Source organism: Giraffa tippelskirchi, chromosome 6 (genome assembly GCF_054371585.1).
Source record: "Giraffa tippelskirchi isolate mGirTip1 chromosome 6, T2T-mGirTip1v1.2.pri, whole genome shotgun sequence".
Classification (NCBI taxonomy): Eukaryota; Metazoa; Chordata; class Mammalia; order Artiodactyla; family Giraffidae; genus Giraffa; species Giraffa tippelskirchi.
Window position 1 is genome coordinate 100,851,714 of NC_137280.1, and position 18,430 is coordinate 100,870,143.

The following is an 18,430-nucleotide window of genomic DNA, read 5'->3' on the forward strand; positions in this document are numbered from 1 at the left end:
GAAAGTCTTACATAATCTGTCCTTAATCTTCCCATCCTTATTTTACAATATGCTTCCAGTAGCCTGCCAGAATCTACCAAGCTGATCTTCTTTCAGTTTTTCAAGATAGCCAACACCTTCCATCTATTTGCCTTAGTGTATACATTTCCTTCTGCATGGCACACTCTTTTAAAATCTTTACCATGCTGACTTCCACCGTGGCTCAGCAGTAAAGAATTTGTCTGCAGTGTAGGAGATGCAGGTTCGATCCCCAGATGGGGAAGATGCCCTGCAGGAAGAAATGGCAGCCTATTCCAGTATTTTTGTCTGGAAAATCCTATGGATAGAGGAATCTGGCAGGGTCACAAAGAGTTAGACACAACTGAGGGACTGAGCATGATCAGGCTGACTTAAAATACCAATTCCTGCCATATATCCCAAGATTTTTTGCTATTTTTGACCAGAAATTCTTGTCTGAAGATATTTTCTGGCCATCAAAGGCCATGCAAGAGACAGGTCACAAGTCCTAGGCTTTTTGTCCTGAGAAATGAATTCTCTCCCTCTTCATTCTAGGAACAACCTTCAAGCAAGGGCTGATGGGAGTTTGTCCACTCACTCCAGGATTCCCACCCTCAGTTGGGATAAGGAGTGGTGGTAGTGGTGGTTTAGTCACTAAGTCATGTCCAACTCTTGTGACCCCATGGACCATAGCCTGCCAGGCTCCTCTGTCCACAGCATTTCTCAGGCAAGAATACTGGAGTGGGTTGTCATTTTCTTCTCCAAGGAATAAAAGATGTTGCACACCATCTCTTGGCATTCCTAGAAGGATTAAGTCCTAGTTTCTCAAGGGGTAACCTGTTTAAAAACAAATCTTTAAAAGATTATTTTGTTTTATATCTCCAATCTCCTACAGGTACACCTCTCATAAACTTCATGTACCTTCACCCCTGCCTTGGGTCAGCTTTTGGAGACTCTAACTTAAGGTACAGAACATTTCATCACAAAAACAGAATCATTTACTTGACTAAGCCATGCATATATAAATCATAACTAGGAAATATTTTACTCATTTTGCTTGTTTTGAGACAAACAAAAAAAAAAGAATTGACAATCCTGGAATTATTCAGTAGTAATATCCCTGAAATCTGGTGTTATTTATATCTCTGTGTGCACTAAATACATGTTTATGGCATTTAAATGTTTGACTTTTAACCAATTATTTATGAGTTAAATAAATATGTTTGAGTTAAATGGAGCTATTTCATCTAATTTTTGATGAGTATCCATGTGTAAACATGTTTGCATGAGTTACCTGTGTGATTATGTTAACCTATGTAGCTAGTTACATGGAGAGTTTTTTTAGAAGAATATTGTTTTGATTATTTCATGTTGAGAAAACAGAGTTTGAAGATCATCCTAAATGTACTTTTATTAAGAATATACCTTACAGAATAAAAAATCATATGTAATATTGAACTACCGAGAACCAGGTGGCCAAATAAAGACTTCGATGGCTTGTATTACTAAATTTTGTCTCCCTATGTAATGGGAAGCAGTTGATTTAACTAAGTTCAGAGGCAGCAGCTGCAGAGGAACTACAGCTAGAAGGGGCCAAAATGCTGTCTATGTGAGTGTTTGCGGCTGTTACTCACACCCTCCCTTAGCAGCCAGGCTGGCCTCCAAAAATACTTCCAGGTCAGCCTTCACTGCAACAAGGAAACTCCATGTTTTTAACACTCATCTTCAGAAGTTTGTTGACAATGAAGAAGGTGAGTGCAGTCATTTGTAAATTAGCTAGCGATACAAAGAAAACTAATAGGTCATCTTTTAATTTGGAATTAGCAAGATGTAATCTTTGGGGCCATTAGGAGAGCTCCCATTCCACAAAGATGGTATTTTATTGCTTATTTTGTTTCTAATTAAATATCTACCATTAGAGGTGCACTATTTTACCATTTGATTCTCTCTCCTCTCAAAGGGCTCACTTCCCTCCTCCTTTCATCCAAGACTGAATGTTGGGAAGCTTATGTGCAGATGGGGAAGGAACCCTGGTACATGTGCTCTGCTTTCTTGGTGATCACAACTGCCCTGAGACACATACAATTCCTGAATTTCATGAGTGAGGCCTACCGATATGTGACTCATCTACTTGGCTTTTTGGACTGTCAAACCAGCTCTAATGATGAAATTTGTAGTGCACAAAATTTTTGTCTCTTGATGGTTTTCTAACATTGGATACAAACTTCACTTGTTTCACTGATTTTCTTAGCACTGCCATGTCTCTACAATAGACAAATGGGAATTCCTGGACCTGGCACACTAATTGTAGGCTATGGATGTTAGGCCATCTGCCCTGGTTCTTCCACTCCCACATTGTATTGGACAAGACAGTGAAGTATAACATCAATTAAACATTCTTAGAGTCTTTCTCAACTTCTCCAGAATTTCTCTCTTCCTATGATGGCTCAGGCTTCCCAGGTGGTTCACTGGTTAAACAAACAAACAAACAAATCCACCTGCCAATGCAGGAGCCACAGGAGATGTGGGTTCGATCCCTGGGTCAAGAAGATCTCCTGGAGGAGGAAATGGCAACCCACTCCAGTATTCTGGCCAGGATAATCCCACAAACAGAGGAGCCTGGTAGCCTATAGTCCAGGCGGTTGCAAAGAGTCAGACATGACTGAGCACACACCCATTTACCATCTGCTCATCTAGTTTTTCCTAATATCTCCTTTGTACTATTCTTCACAGAGGAGAGCTTCCCATATGAAATTTTCTTTGTTTACACTATGTTTTGTGTTATTGTTAAACACTATACTTATATTACTCAAGGGTTAGTGTTTAAAATGCAAATATGATTCAAAGGTCACTTGGGAAAATCAAACACTTGAGCATAGTCTCTTTATGTAGCTTTATTACAACAAAAACAAAATATCATCTGTAACATTTTGGCAATAAATGGCAAAAATATTCACACTTCCATAGCCCTACTAGATTTTAAAGGTTGGTAACTTTGGGGTGAAGTAGTGTTTCTGAAAATCTTTTAGTTGTTCCAACTCTTCTTTTCCTTGTCAGTTGATAATAACTGATCAAATCCTACTTTCAAAAATTACAAATTAAAGGCTGGGCCTTCCCTTTGGTCATTGAGCACTTTGGTAGAAGAGCAGCGATTGTCCTCTCCATTAATTACTTAAAGCCACCCACCTACCAAAGAGAATCTACTAGAGAAATTTTATAAGAAAAAATAGCAACCACGATTTTGTCCTAGTCTTTAGTAAGTAGTGGTTGGTTATAAGAGGAACTATTTGGTCAATGGTGTGGTTTGGAAAGGTGAAATTGAAAAACTGAGAGAGTTGCTTTATTATTAATAACACATCCAAATGTTAAGAAAATTTAGAACCAATTGTGATGACTAGCCACTAAAAACTTTTAGAAGAGCAAGACATTAAATTTGTGGGGTACCAAAATGAAAACCTAAAATGACTTCACAGTTATGCAATAAATATGTTTTCTATGAACTTATGGACTATGACCACATGAAAAAAGTATAGCATTCCTCTAGAAAATAATTTATTTCCCTTGTCAAACTAGTTTTTTATCCTTTCTATCCCTGGTTAACCTTGCTTCTTAAACAGACAAGAAATATAGAGACCAAAGATGCTTTTTAATATTCATTATTATTATGAAAAAATACATTTTGATATGAATTTCTATCTCATATTCATTTAGGCCACATGGATTTCTAATTTCACCTCAAAGCAAAGTAACTCAAAATGAATGGTTCTTTTCATTAAACAATACAAGAGTATCATGTTTCTCATAATGTCAAAAACAAATAAAAAGCCAGCAGTTGTGCACTGATGAATAACAGATCACAGAGTCCTTTTAATCATGTCATCTCAAAAAAGAAAAAAAGCCTTTACTTTCTTGTTACATCAAAACTATAAAATTACTTTATAAAATCCAAATGCCTATATTCCAGAATAAAAGCTACTACACTATGTTACCTGTGCCATAATTTAAGCCAAATGTTTCTCAAATTATACATATAGATTCTAATTTACCTTTCTGAATCAAATCTTGCATGAACAATGTGCCCCAAACATAAAATTTTGTTTTGGCACAGACTGAAATTTGAAGAAATTTAATTGAATTTCATTGATATTATGCCCTGAGCCTGAAAAGGCAACTAATGTTCCTATTACATTATCTTCTGATAAGAAGGCATATCTATAAAAGATATACTTGTGTTATCTTAAATGAAAATAAGATAACGGCAATGGTATATAGGACTTTCCCTGTTGCTCAGTGGTAAGAAATCTGCCTGCCAGTGCAAGGAGATGAAGGAGATGTGGGTTCGATCCCTGGGCTGGGAGGATCCCCTGGAAGATGAAATGGAAACCCACTCCAGTATTCTTGCCTGGAGAATCCCATTGACAGAGGAACCTGGCAGGCTGCAGTCCACAGGGTTGCAAAGAGTCAGATATGACTGAGCACATACATACAACTGATATACTAGGGGTACAGAGGTCTTCCCTCTAAAGTCATTATTCCCGGAAGGGTTCAGGACAGTCAAACAGAATCATCCTACATTTAGCATTTTTAAGACAATTTATAACACAGGCAACATTAGATTTTTTCATGGAGGCATTTAGGTAAATCGATTTTCACGGGCTAGTGTAGACAGTTTAGGGAAAAAACAGAAATTAACATCAGTTTTGTCCAATTGTTCTAGCTGCGCCTTTAAAACCATCTGGAGAAGAAGTAGCTGAGTACAACACCAAAGCAACCCTGTTCAAACACTGTGAAATAATACATCCTGTCATGTCCTCCTTTTTTCTTTTCACATAAAACTGGGGCAGACCAGGGGGTCCTAAATGGGAAGACAAATGAGAGGAAAAAGTATAAATGGTTCAATGTTTAGGAGAACTTCTTAAGTAACTTCACTTGCCTATTGAAGTGCTTAATCAGTAAATGCATAAAATTGCTCATGATCATGGTGGCCGTGGTGTGCAGGCACAAAAACACAGCAGCAAGATCTGGGTGGTCTTAGAGGGGAAGGGACTTGATGGCAAATTTTGCAAGGAAAATCTTGACTCAAACTGCCTCAGGAGCTGAACAACCACATTATAAAACCAATTTGAGCCCATAATAAAGTCAGAAGGCAAGTCTATCCTAAAACACTTAACTTCTGAACTATGTTGGAAAAAAACTGTTACTGAAACAAAACCCAAACCTTTCAGGCTAGAAATAAAGTCCAAGCAACCAGATGCAAATTGCCTATGGCTAGAGACAAGGGTAGATTAGGTAAACACCCTTGAACAAATACCACACTATTTAATGTATGGTACTGAGAGCCTAGATAATTTTGATCATTCATTCATTCAACAAATATTCATTTAGTGAGTGCCTACTATGTACCCTGGTACTATTCTAAGGCCATGGGAATATATCAGTGATGAAAAATAACAAAGACCTTTGTCCTCATGCACATTACATTTTAGTAGCAGGGGATAGAAAATAAATAGCAAAAAGTAAGTTATATAGTTTGCTAGATAATGGCAAGTGCAATGGAAGAAACGAAGCAAGTTAAAGCTGATATGAAGTGTTGTGGAAAGGGAGTAGGATCAAGAAAGTTTCCATTGACCTAATAGAAGTAAGCAGCCCATGCAGACCTCTGTGGGGAAGGTGGTCCAGACAGAGAGAAGGGCAGGGTGAAATCTTGATCCAGGAATGTGTCTGGCTGGTTTGAAGAAGAACAAGGAAACCAATGTGGCTGGAATGATGTAAAAAGTAGGTGAGAGAGTAGGGTTCAAATGATGGAGAGCCTCGTAGATGACTTTGTCTTTGGGAATTCCTTGACTGTCCAGTGGTTAGGACTCTGTGCTTTCACTACCAGGGACCCAGGTTCAATCCCTGGTGGGGCAACTAAGAGACTGTAAGCTGCATGGTACAGCTAAAAACAAGAAAAAGACCAACTTTTATTCTGAATGAGTTGGGTGACCATTGGAAGATTATAAATATGTGAGATGATAATTTTTAGCAGGCCACTCCAGCTGCTATGTGATGAATAGATTATAAGGAGTGAGAGTGAAAACAGGAACTCTCAGTAGCAACCCAGCAATAATGGGTGAGAAAAGATGGCAGCAGGAAGTAGGAAAAGAGGTGATGAGAAGTGATCCCATTCTAGAGCAAGATTTCTTCACCTTGGTACTACTGATATTTTGGGCCAGATAGTTTTGTTTTGTGAGGATTGGCCTATGCACTGTAGGATGGTTAGCAGCCTCTCTGATATCTAATGAGATGCCAGTGACAAACTCTCAACTGATTTGTGGCAACTAAATATGTCTCCCAACATTTCCAGGAGTAGAAAGTTGATCCTAGTTTAGAACAATTATTCTAGATGTATTTCATAAGCAAAGTCAAAAAGACTGGAAAGATTTGACTCAAGTATGGTGCGTTAGCTGAAGGACAGTTAACTTTTGTTATCGTAAGATAAAAAATAGTTGCACAAATAAAACAAATAATCCAGGGTGTGTTGGAGAGCACTGTTCAAATGGGCCAACCTGGGACCAGATTGGAAGGGGGCTCTGCCTTCCTAAATATTTCTAATCTACTAGGTAGCTCAGAAGAACTAAAGTCAATTTTCAACTTGTAGAAAGGGAGGGAAAATATGGAGCTCAAACAAAAACAATTTTAAGAACATGAAGTAGAAACTGCATGCTTCATATTAATTCATATCTCATTGGAGGAATGGCTAGCCATATGGCTATTTATAGCTACAAAAAAATCTGGGCTGTAGTCTCTAGCTGGGAATATATGCAGCTAAATAAAACATGGGTAGAGAAGAATCCATAAGTAAATGGAAGATTTAAAATGGAGATAGTTAGGTGTCTCTGCAAATAGTGTCTCCAAAATTTCTTGGTCAGATTAACTAGAAGGATCGTGTTGCATTAACCTTATTAGGGAAAACTACTGGTGGAACTCGTTTGTCAAAATCTGGGGGGTGGGAGGGTGAGGGGAGGAGTTCTTTCTGAGCATATTAAGTTTAAGATGTTTATTTGACAGTCCAGTAGAGATTTTCACTAGATCAGAAGAGAGTTTTGGAATAGAGATACAAATTTGGGAATCCAAGCTTGTAAAATGGATAAGCTCACAGAGGGAGTATATATACAAGAATAAAGAATTCTAGGCATTAAGTCTTACAGTATTCTGATGCTTGCAATTTAGGAAGAAAAAGAAAAATCAACAAATGAGACCAAGAAGTAGCAGTAAGTGGAAAGAAAATAAATTGGATATCCCAGAAGCTAATGAAAAAGTGCCTTAAGGAAAACAAAATGATCAGTTATGTAAAACATTGATAAGTCAGTAAGACGAAGATGGAATATTAATCATGGTGATCTTGGAAAGAGCAATTTGGGTGGGAGAGAGGATATGAAAGGGTTCAAGATAAAATGAGAGAGGGAATTAGAAATGACAATTATGGAAACTTTCAAGGAATTTTACTGTGAAGCAGAGCAGAGAGATAGAGCAGAGAGTTTTTAATAAGGGAATATGTTCATAGCATGTTTGAATGCTAACCTAAAATATCCAGAAGAGAAGGGGAAATTAACATTAATTTTTGATATTTTTTTCTAGTACCTCAAAGCTTAACTAGCTTTAGCTCTACTATTAAATTCTGTTAATTATTTTCTATTTAAAAAGCTATGTATCATGGAAAGTCTGTATTTTGATTCAGAAATGAAATATAATATAAGACATAAAGTTTTTATATGTTGAAGCTTATATAAGAATATTTCTTACACAAGAAATATTATTTGGAATATTAAGGTTGACTTTCAGTCATTATGGGTTAGCATGACCATCTACTAGACATTTCCTCCAAATCTGATAATCTTTATCTAGCCATATGCTGCTCACAACAGACAAAGCTAAATCATAAAGACAAGAGAAAGGGTGAATGTCAAATTATTGAAAAAGAGATAGCATGCAAATATTAACAAAATAAAGACTGATATGACTATTAATGTAAAAGCATGCTGGCATATAGAGAGTTAATATATAATAAAAGCAATTCAAATCATTTGGAAGATAAAACACTCTTAAAATTGTATATACTTAATAATGCAACCTCAAAAAATAAAAGTTGACCAAAATACAGGGAAACACTGATAAACAGATCATCATAGTAAGAATTTTAATATAATACCAGTAATTACTAAAACTTGGGCATACACACTAGCCAAATAAGCTTGATGTGAAGACTGTAAATACAACACCAAACCTAATAAATGAGGAAAAAATATTTTTTTCAAGCACAATTGGAACATTGGCAAACATGTACCACGTACCAAAGTAAGTTTCAACAATTATTAAACTCTGCCCACAACAAAATTAAGTGGGTTATCAATATAAAGGCAACATTCAAAATAGTCCATTTGGGGAAAATTTTAAGATACACTTCTAAATAACACATGAGTCAAAGTGCCTTTTGTTATTAATTGGCATCTATGATATGCAAATTTTTTAATGTCATCCTAGGAAAGATTAATATAAGAAAGAATCTTTGGCATGATTCAGTAAGAAATAAAAAGAGCAGGCAAATAATATATGGAATAAAAAATACTTTACTGAAGATACATGCATATTTTTTAAATTAATGGAATAACAAATATAGGTAATAAACATTAAAATGAGTACAAATAGATTTTAAATCTAAAATTTATCTTAGAATGATATAATCTATTAAAACGAGTTCAAAAAGACAGCAAAAAAGAGTATATCATAACCACTAAGGAAAACAACTCCAAATGTACACTATTTCCCCTTCTTCCTAAAAGAAAACATGGACCCAAATAATTTTAGAGGTGAGTACCCATATTCAATCAAGGAATAAATAATTCTAAAATATAAGCTCATCTACAGAATGTAAAATTAAGGAACATAGAATTAATGGGCTAATATATCTTGTTTTTGCATCTTCCATAGAATCTAAGTAGAAATAGTATTAAATTTGAAATCAAACAGCTCTTAGAGATATAAGTTCCTTTGATATCCAAACTGGACAAGGTAATAAGGGAGTATAAAATCATAAGTGAATCTTTTTAAAGAACACAAATAGAAAAAATTCTATATAAAACATCACACAATATATTTAAAATATAAAACATATTTTAAAAATCATAATGGCCAAATGAATATTTTCCCAGGAAGGCAGGGATTATTTAACATTAGAAAATTGATTAATGCTACTTGCCTTTAAGTGACATAGTAAGAAGATGCTTTAATAAGCTTAATGGACTCCAAAATCATACAAATGACAGATTACACATAGAAAGATAATACTCAAAACTGCTAATTAGAAAAGAGAAAAGTGCTAACTAACTGCTCTGTTGGCATGATAAGTTACACTAATACAATTTTATGACTTTGCAATATCTTTACATTATTGGGATAAACTCTTGGTATATTAGTTACTGAAAGTATATTGTAATTTGTGTAGAATTTTTATCACTATGGTTATTTATGAAATGAAATATGATTTTATTTCATGTAATTCTGTTTAGTTTTCCAATATTCTCTAGTATCACAGAAATATTAGATATCCTGTGTTCAGAAAAACTTTTATAAGTGTTATCCTATAAATTTATAAATTTAACATCTGCTAAAACTCAGCTGTAATCTGTTTGCCTGGTTCTGTGTTGGAAAGGCTCCCGATTACCAATCCAAGATTTTCAAGAACTATTGGTCTATTTGTGTTTTATTCTTGTGCCAATCTGGCATTTCATATTTCCCCCTTTAAAATTGCTCACCCAGGATTTTAATCATTCTTGTATGGTTTCTTATACTATTTTCTTTTTTTTTTTGTAAATAGAAAGGCAATGGAAATTTGCTGTATACTATTATATATACTATATTATACTGTATACTATATTATAAATAATTTGTAGTTTCTGCTCTTTATAGCTATCCCTTCTCACTTTGAATTTGAAATTTTTTCTTTCTCAACTTCAGAGAAAGTTTGTCTATTTGTATTAATCTTTTCAAAAAGTAACAATAATTTCCTTTGTAAAAGACACAAAGTTAATATTTCTCAAATCTTTTACTGTAAGTCCTTCAGTATTTTTATTAAAAAATTGATTGAAATGATTAATAAGATAGGTAAATCCCCAGGATATGCTTAACTAAAAAAACCAAACAATATTAATACCATAAAAATGAAATTAAATATAAAATGAAAACCATGAAAATGGTCATCAGAAAACTATTATTTAATCAGGAAAATGATCAGTCATACAACTTGAGGCATGTAACATCAAAGTTTTAAAATATCTAAAGCTAAAACTGAGGTTCTACTGGAAGAAATTAGAAATCATATTGAGAAAATGTTATATAAATCATATCAAGAAATTATAAATCAAACAGATCCAAATTAAGTAAATATAAAGCAGATTAAATAATATACTTGAGATTTATCTGATATAAAGATAGTTCTGCATACAATAGGAAATACACTCTCATTTAAAACATGTATTGGATATAGATAAAAATTGACCAAATAATAAGTAATATAGGTATCAGTAAAAAGCTGACACCTATAGGGGGCATTTATGTGACAAAATGGAATAACATCAGAAATCCACAAAACAATAAGCTTACTCACATTGACAGGAATCAGTGGCTCATTGGCTAACCTAGGCTGGCCCTCTTTGGGGTAACTGAGATGACTTGGTTTTGCTATTTTGCTCTCCAGGCAGCTAAACCAAGCATGTTCTCACAGTAATGGCAAAGTGTGTGAGTCAGAGGAAAACAGGCAATACCTCTTGAGTTAGGCTTGGCACTGACACAGTCATTTCCAGCTCACACTATTGGCCGCAGTCAGCCAAAGGAAAGCCCAGACTTGAGGGTTAGGGAATTAGATTGCATCTCTTTATTTAGAGGAGGTAGGCGTGCACAGGGCAGAATGGTTTCAGGGAAGTGTGAAGAATTGAGACCAGTAATGCAATCTACCTTATGAGAGTCTAGAAAGAGGGCCTACAGAGTGCTTAGCGACCAGTAAGAGTGCCCACAATGCTTGTCAAAATAAGAGAGAGGAGAAAGATCATCTACTTGTATTCCAAGGCGAATATGACGCAATATAATAGAGTGAAAGGTTATGGGAAAACATTTTCTCTGGTGGGCAAATAATACTCATGTATTTTTTATAATGTAAAAGAAGAAAAACAAATGCAGGGCTTGTTCCAAGTTACAGTAATACCTTGATAAAGCATTAATACATTAGTATTAATATGATTTCTAGTTGCTCTGCTAATATTTTTCTTTTCCTTTCTGCTTTCCACTTCTCTCTCAAAGAACAGTGAAGGAACTTTAAATATCCTGTGGTATTTTAGTCTTTATAGGAGGAAAAGTATTTAAACCACTTCAGAGTCTTCCAAGAGCCGTAAGTTTTTCATCTTTGACAATTTAAGACTTATTAATAACAATATTTCCCCTTTTGGGGGAAAGTATAATGGCTTTTAGCTTAGTTTCCTAATCACTTAATTAAAATCTCACAGGGAAAGCTTTGTACATAAAATGATGAAAAGAGGGGAAGTACTGAATGTCCTCATGAAGCACTGCAAATCAGTGAAGAATTTTAATAATGAGTGATGAATATGATACTATCATATAATAATAGCTTCATTATGTTTCATGATACTGCCACCTAATGTATTCTGAGCAGTTTTCATTTAACTATACTTCAATTCAAAAAGGATTTGAGGTTTTGAATGGTCTTGACTCATTAAAGTATCTTTTAATATTGAGTCCATTGTTTTATGATTAACTCCTGATATGCAACACTAGAATGAAGAAAAAAAGAGACTTATTTCCACTTATCCACATGCCCTGTATAGCAGAAGTACAGGACTGCACCGTTAAAGTGAGGCTGTGAGAAAAAAAAGTTTTCTAAGAGTAATCTGAGAGAGTATATTTTAATTAATACTGGAACACTTTGTACAAGAGGATTTAAATGTTATTCTTAATTAGAAACAGTCCCTAGTAATATCAAAATAAATGACTTATACTCTAGTTACATGCAAAGAATGCTTTATTTTTAGCAAATTTTTAAGTATCCTGCATAAAAGATTAATAGATGCAACGAGATGCATTAGACAGATGTGGCTATAATACCTGCTCCAAATGCCATCTGGATTTGTAATTACAGTTTTGGAGAGACTGAAGACCTGAAGGGCTGCACTGAATGTAGTATATATTATTTCCTGATGGTCAATGCTGCTTATCACTGTTTTTTAATAAAAAGAATGCATCAATATGTTTAACATATAATACATTATATTATCTGTGATTTATAAATTAAAGCTAAAATAAATAATTAAATATTAGGATATATGTCCTTATACATAAAAAAGGAGATAGGTAGATATATATAATATTTTACTATAATATTTGATTTCTATCACAATGCCATTAACCAGAGATAGAGAACATATCCTAGGAAAGGATAAAGAGAAACAGCTCATAGATTAGAGAATTTTTAACATTGTTTGATCTGTAGCCCTGCTATTTCTCTTATCAGCACAGATACTAAACCAGTTAATCTGCTATTTAGATAAGGTCATAACTGAGAGATGAGAATGCTTTGAACAGACAGGTGAGAAAGGATAATCAATTTAAAGCTAAATGCAAAACAAATCCCTTCAAAACCAGCATGCTAGTTTTTCATATTGTTAGTTAAAAGATTTCAGGTTGTAGATCTGCATAAATTAAAGGCCAAAAGATGACAATGATTTGTAAGTACCAAGATGTAACTAAGGAAGTCACTTTTTAAGGGGAGTGACAGCGAAAGAAATTTTAAGCACCAGAATATTCTCCTTGCTACTCTCCTTTCCTGCTGTCAGAGGTCATATTCTTTGGTGCATTATTTGAGAAAGAAGAGCCTGTCTCACAGGCACTCACCAGTTATTCCCACTATTGCTCTACACCGACCCCCACTGCTCCCATTTCTCTGGTCCATGATCACTGCATAGTTCACTGATAGAGTTCATGGTCAACTCCCAGGAGGGCTGTCCTCGACACCAGGCTGCTTCTGCTATGCCTATGTCCATTAAAGAGGATGGGAACATGGCACCATTTCTCTCTTAACCTCTGAATTTCATTCTCCATGTATTGAAACCTCCACTCTAATAAAATATTGGGAATATCTAGAAAGTATTATAACAAAGATGCTTGTAGGGGGGATGAGATACCTTTACAATTATATGCTAAATATGATACTATAGGGAGCCCTAGGAAAAAAAACCCATCTTTCATGCAAAGATGGGCTCAATAAAGGACAGAAATGGTATGGACCTAACAGAAACAGAAGATATTAAGAAGAGGTGGCAAGAATACACAGAACTGTACAAAAAAGATCTTCACAACCCAGATAATCACGATGGTGTGATCACTCATCTAGAGTCAGACATCCTGGAATGTGAAGTCAAGTGGGCCTTAGGAAGCATCACTACCAACAAAGCTAGAGGAGGTGATGGAATTCCAGCTGAGCAATTTCACATCCTAAAAGATGATGCTGTGAAAGTGCTGCACTCAATATGCCAGCAAATTTGGAAAACTCAGCAGTGGCCACAGGACTGGAAAAGGTCAGTTTTCATTCCAATCCAAAAGAAAGTCAATGCCAAAGAATGCTCAAATACCACACAATTGCGCTCATCTCACATGCTAGCAAAGTAACGCTAAAAATTCTCCAAGCCAGGCTTCAACAATACATGGACCATGAAATTCCAGATGTTCAAGCTGGTTTTAGAAAAGGCAGAGGAATCAGAGATCAAATTGCCAACATCCGCTGGATCATCAAAAAAGCAACAGAATTCCAGAAAAACATCTATTTCTGCTTTATTGACTATGCCAAAGCCTTTGACTGTGTGGATCACAACAAACTGTGGAAAATTCTGAAAGAGATGGGAACACCAGACCACCTGACCTGCCTCTTGAGAAATCTGTATGCAGGTCGGGAAGCAGCAACAGTTAGAACTGGACATGGAACAACAGACTGGTTCCAAATAGGAAAAGGAATACGTCAAGGCTGTATATTGTCATCGTGCTGACTTAACTTATATGCAGAGAACATCATGAGAAACGCTGGGCTGGAAGAAGCACAAGCTGGAATCAAGATTGCCAAGAGAAATATCAATAACCTCAGATATGCAGATGACACCACCCTTATGGCAGAAAGAGAAGAACTACAGCGCCTCTTGATGAAAGTGAATGAGGAGAGTGAAAAAGTTGGCTTAAAACTCAACATTCGGAAAAGAAAGATCATGGCATCCAGTCCCATCACTTCATGGCAAACATGGAGAAACAGTGGAAACAGTGGCAGATTTTATTTTGGGGGGCTCCAAAATCAGTGCAGATGGTAACTGCAGCCATGAAATTAAAAGACGTTTACTCCTTGGAAGAAAAGTTATGACCAACCCAGGCAGCATGTTAAAAAAGCAGAGACATTACTTTGCCAACAAAGGTCCATCTAGTTAAGGCTATGGTTTTTCCAGTGGTCTTGTATGGATGTGAGAGTTGGACTGTAAAGAAAGCTGAGCGCTGAAGAATTGATGCTTTTGAACTGTGGTGTTGGAGAAGATTCTTGAGAGTCCCTTGGACTGGAAGGAGTTCCAACCAGTCCATCCTAAAGGAGATCAGTCCTGTGCGTTCATTGGAAGGACTGATGTTGAAGCTGAAACTCCAATACTTTGGCTACCTGATGGGAAGAACTGACTCATTTGAAAAGACCATGATGCTGGGAAAGATGAAAGCGGGAGGAGAAGGGGACGACAGAGGATGAGATGTTTGGATGGCATCACCGGCTCAATGGACGTGAGTCTGAGTAAACTCTGGGAGTGGGTGACGAACAGGGAGGCCTGGTGTGCTGCAGTCCATGGGGTTGCAAAGAGTCAGACACGACTGAGTGACTGAACTGAACTTAAGAGTTAGCTTTGCACAAAGGAGCTCCTTATAGCAAGCTTCCATCTTCTAGCTTTTACCTTTCTGTATGACAGTCTACCCTCCACTCTGTGAAAAGTAAATTCTGTTTTTAATCTTCTCCGTGAAAATCTCTACCCCTCTTCAAGAGATATTAGTCTTTTACATTCAGAGGAAATTTTGACCTGGGAATCTAGTCCTTTCGGTAAGGCCTACACTTTATTCATTTCCCCAAATTGAATTCCTGAGTACAGAACAGTAATACTTCAGGGTGTATCAGAAAAGACTACAGTTTGGATGGCGCACCCCATACTCAGGGGCCCAAAGCCTGGTCTGCTGAAGAGTGTTCACTTCTATGAGGTAAAGATATGCTTTTTTTTTGTCTTCCTGAAAGAGGTTTGTAGTGTTGCTATTTTTTTCTTACTTCACACACACACACACATGTGCACACGCATACACACACTTCTCATATGAATGTAACAGGTTTTTCCATAAAGGAAATATACTATTTTTGCAACAAAGATAATAAACCATATTGATAAATCCAGTAAAGTCAACATCCTTTTGTTCAAATGTCATTTTCCAAGCAAGGTACCAAGCAGTGTTTTTCGAAGTAGTGGTTTGGGAACCCCTTGAGTTGGTGATGGACAGGGAGGCCTGGTGTGCTGCAGTCCATGGGGTTGCAAAGAGTCAGACATGACTGAGCAACTGAATTGACTAACTGAGCTTCCCCAGTGGCTCAGTGGTAAAGAATCCGTCTGCAATTCAGGAGCCACAGCTGAAGCGATTTATGTCTGTGTCTGCGTTAGTCACTCAGTCATGTCCAACTCCTTGCAATCAAGAAAAAAAAAAAAAAGGGAGAAAACTTACATCAATAAAATCAGAAATGAAAAAAGGCAAAGTTGCAACTGACATCACAGAAATACAAAGGACCGTTAACAAACTACTGCAGGGCCTCCCTGGTGGCTCAGCAGTAAAGAACCTGCCTATCAGTGCAGGAAACACAGAGTTGAGCCCTGATCCAGGAAGATCCCACAGGCCATGGAGCAACTAAGCCTGTGAGCCACAACTATTGAGCTCTAGAGCCCAGGAGCCACAACTACTGAAGCCTGCATGCCCTAGAGTCTGTGCTCCACAATGAGAGAGGTCACTGCATCAAAAAACCCATGCACTGCAACTAGGGAGGAGCCTCCACTTGCCACAACTAGAGAAAAGCCCACACAGCAACAAAGACCCAACACAGCCCAAAATAAATTTTAACAAAAGAGACTCCAGCAAGAAACTATATGCTGAGAAAATGTACAGCCTAGGAGAAATGGACAAATTCTTAGAAAGGTACAATTTCCCAAGACTGAACCAGGAAAAAATAGAAAATATGAACAAATCAATGACAAGCACTTAAAACTGAATCTGTGGGTTAAAAACTCCCAATAAACAGAAGTCCAGGACCAAGTGGCTTCAGAGGTGAACTCTATCAAACATTTAAAGAAGAGTTAATATCTACCCTTCTGAAACTACTTCAAAAAATTACAGAGGAAGGAACACTTCTGAACTCATTCTATGAAGCCACCATTACCCTAATACCAAAACCACACAAATCTTTCTAAGGAGAAGGTAAGCAGTGTAGCTTCCCTTTAGCCTCCAATTTGGATTTTTATTCTCACCTACCTTCAAAATTGAACATATTTTCACATAGTTTTATTTTTTTAACTAACTATTTTAGTACACTATATAAGAAGTTAAGGAACTTCTGCAGACATTATGTGGTTTCTATAATAGATAAAAATTTACACATTACAAATGATAGTTGGTCTAAGGACCAATTTGTGAGAGAAGGAAATGAAAACATAAACCAAAAAAATCTAACTTTTGAAGATATTCAATTTCTATCCACAATGAGCTAAAATAGGCAACTACTGAGAAACTATCAGGGCTGTCATTTGCTATGAAGTTTGAGGGCAAACAACCAGTCAGTGTTGACTGTCCAATCAATTATAGTTTAATAGTGAAAAAAAATTAGCTTTTTAGTTTTAAAATTCTTTGGAATTTCCTATATTCTATCCACCTTAAAAACAGCCGGAAGGAAAAAAATGCTATAGCACTGTATCAATAAGCTAAAATTCATCTGTAAAGCTGATTTCTGGTATTTCTATTCCATGTGGCTTCTAGGCGTACTAAGAGGTTTCCTGTTTTGTTGTTCAGTTGCTCAGTCGTGTCCCACTCTTTGTGACCCCATGGACTGCAGCAGGCTTCCCTGTCCTTCATCTCTCCCAGAGTTTGCTCAAACCCATGTCCACTGAGTCGGTGATGCCATCCAACCATCTTGTCCTCTGTCTTCCCCTTCTCCTCCTGCCTTCAATCTTTCCCAGCATCCTGTCTTTTCCAATGAGTGGCTGTTTGCATCAGGTGGCCAAAGTCTGCTATTGACTAAGAAAGCACTTCTCTCCTTGACCACGAGACCTACTCATTGTTTTATCCAAGCTCCCCAGAGGCTGAGCACAGCTCAGGAACTTATAAAACCTAGCTTCTTTTTCAGACACTTTGCCTCTGGTACCAGATGTACTGAAAAACTGCTAAAAATGGGTCACAGCTAAAAGTATTGGGTCAAACTCCTAAAAAGACAGGAATTATGAAAAAATAGTTGACCCTATCATTACTACTTTAAATACATTTTTTAAAATCAACTTTGTTTTATGATCATTCAAGCATTATAAAACCTAGTTGGAAGATACTTCAAAGCCTTTTTCACTGGCTTTTCATTTTGTTAGTGTTAATATGGAATAGAAATAGCAGGCATGATTTAGAATTCAAAACTAACCCCAGAATCTACACAGTTCCCAAATGCCTTTATCTTGGGAAAAGAACAAACATCGCCTACATTGTACCTTTTACCTCAATATGGCAGTTGAAAAGCTTCCACATGTCCCTGTACTGGGAAAATGTCTTTACTGTTGTCACAGATGTGTTTCAGGGTGCTAACCAAGCCCAAACTCAGTTCTGTAGAACTGAGCTTTCATACATTCTCTATTGGACCCATGGATCAAGTTAGTGCCTTCCAGATCACACCTGACTTAGAGAGTTCTCTGAGTGAGGCTGGCCCAAGCAGATGTTATTTTTCAAGAATTTTCACTAAGGAGAACATGTGGACTGACAGGTGAAATGAACAAGCTGGAGGATAAGTGGCCCCCTCCTCACACACACAACCCCCCCCCCCGCACACAACTTAGAGTGCATGTGTAAGCCTCAGTTCAAGTATGTGTTTTTCAAGAAAATATTTGCTTTCCCCAAAATCCACCCATCTCTCCTTCTAGCTACTATACCAGTAACTAGGTTCAAAAACAGCATAGTCCAAATGGAAAGGTCCTGACTTGACCAAAACATAAAAGGATTATTCACATAAAGATCTCTTCAGTTCAGTTCAGTTCCTCAGCCGTGTCCAACTCTGCGACCCCATGGACTGCAGCACGCAGGGCCTCTG

The 18,430-nt window shown here is 36.6% G+C and overlaps 1 protein-coding gene across 1 annotated transcript in view; it reads right to left on the minus strand.

The window, feature by feature from the left end:
* Positions 1-2,875: 2,875 nt before the first annotated feature.
* Positions 2,876-18,430, minus strand: part of ISOC1 (isochorismatase domain containing 1) — a 151,300-nt gene continuing 135,745 nt past the window's right edge. The window contains exon 5 of the mRNA XM_081501846.1: positions 2,876-4,852. Within this exon, the coding sequence (XP_081357972.1) occupies positions 4,823-4,852 (30 nt within the window). The 3' untranslated portion in view covers positions 2,876-4,822. The remainder of the gene's footprint in view (positions 4,853-18,430) is intronic.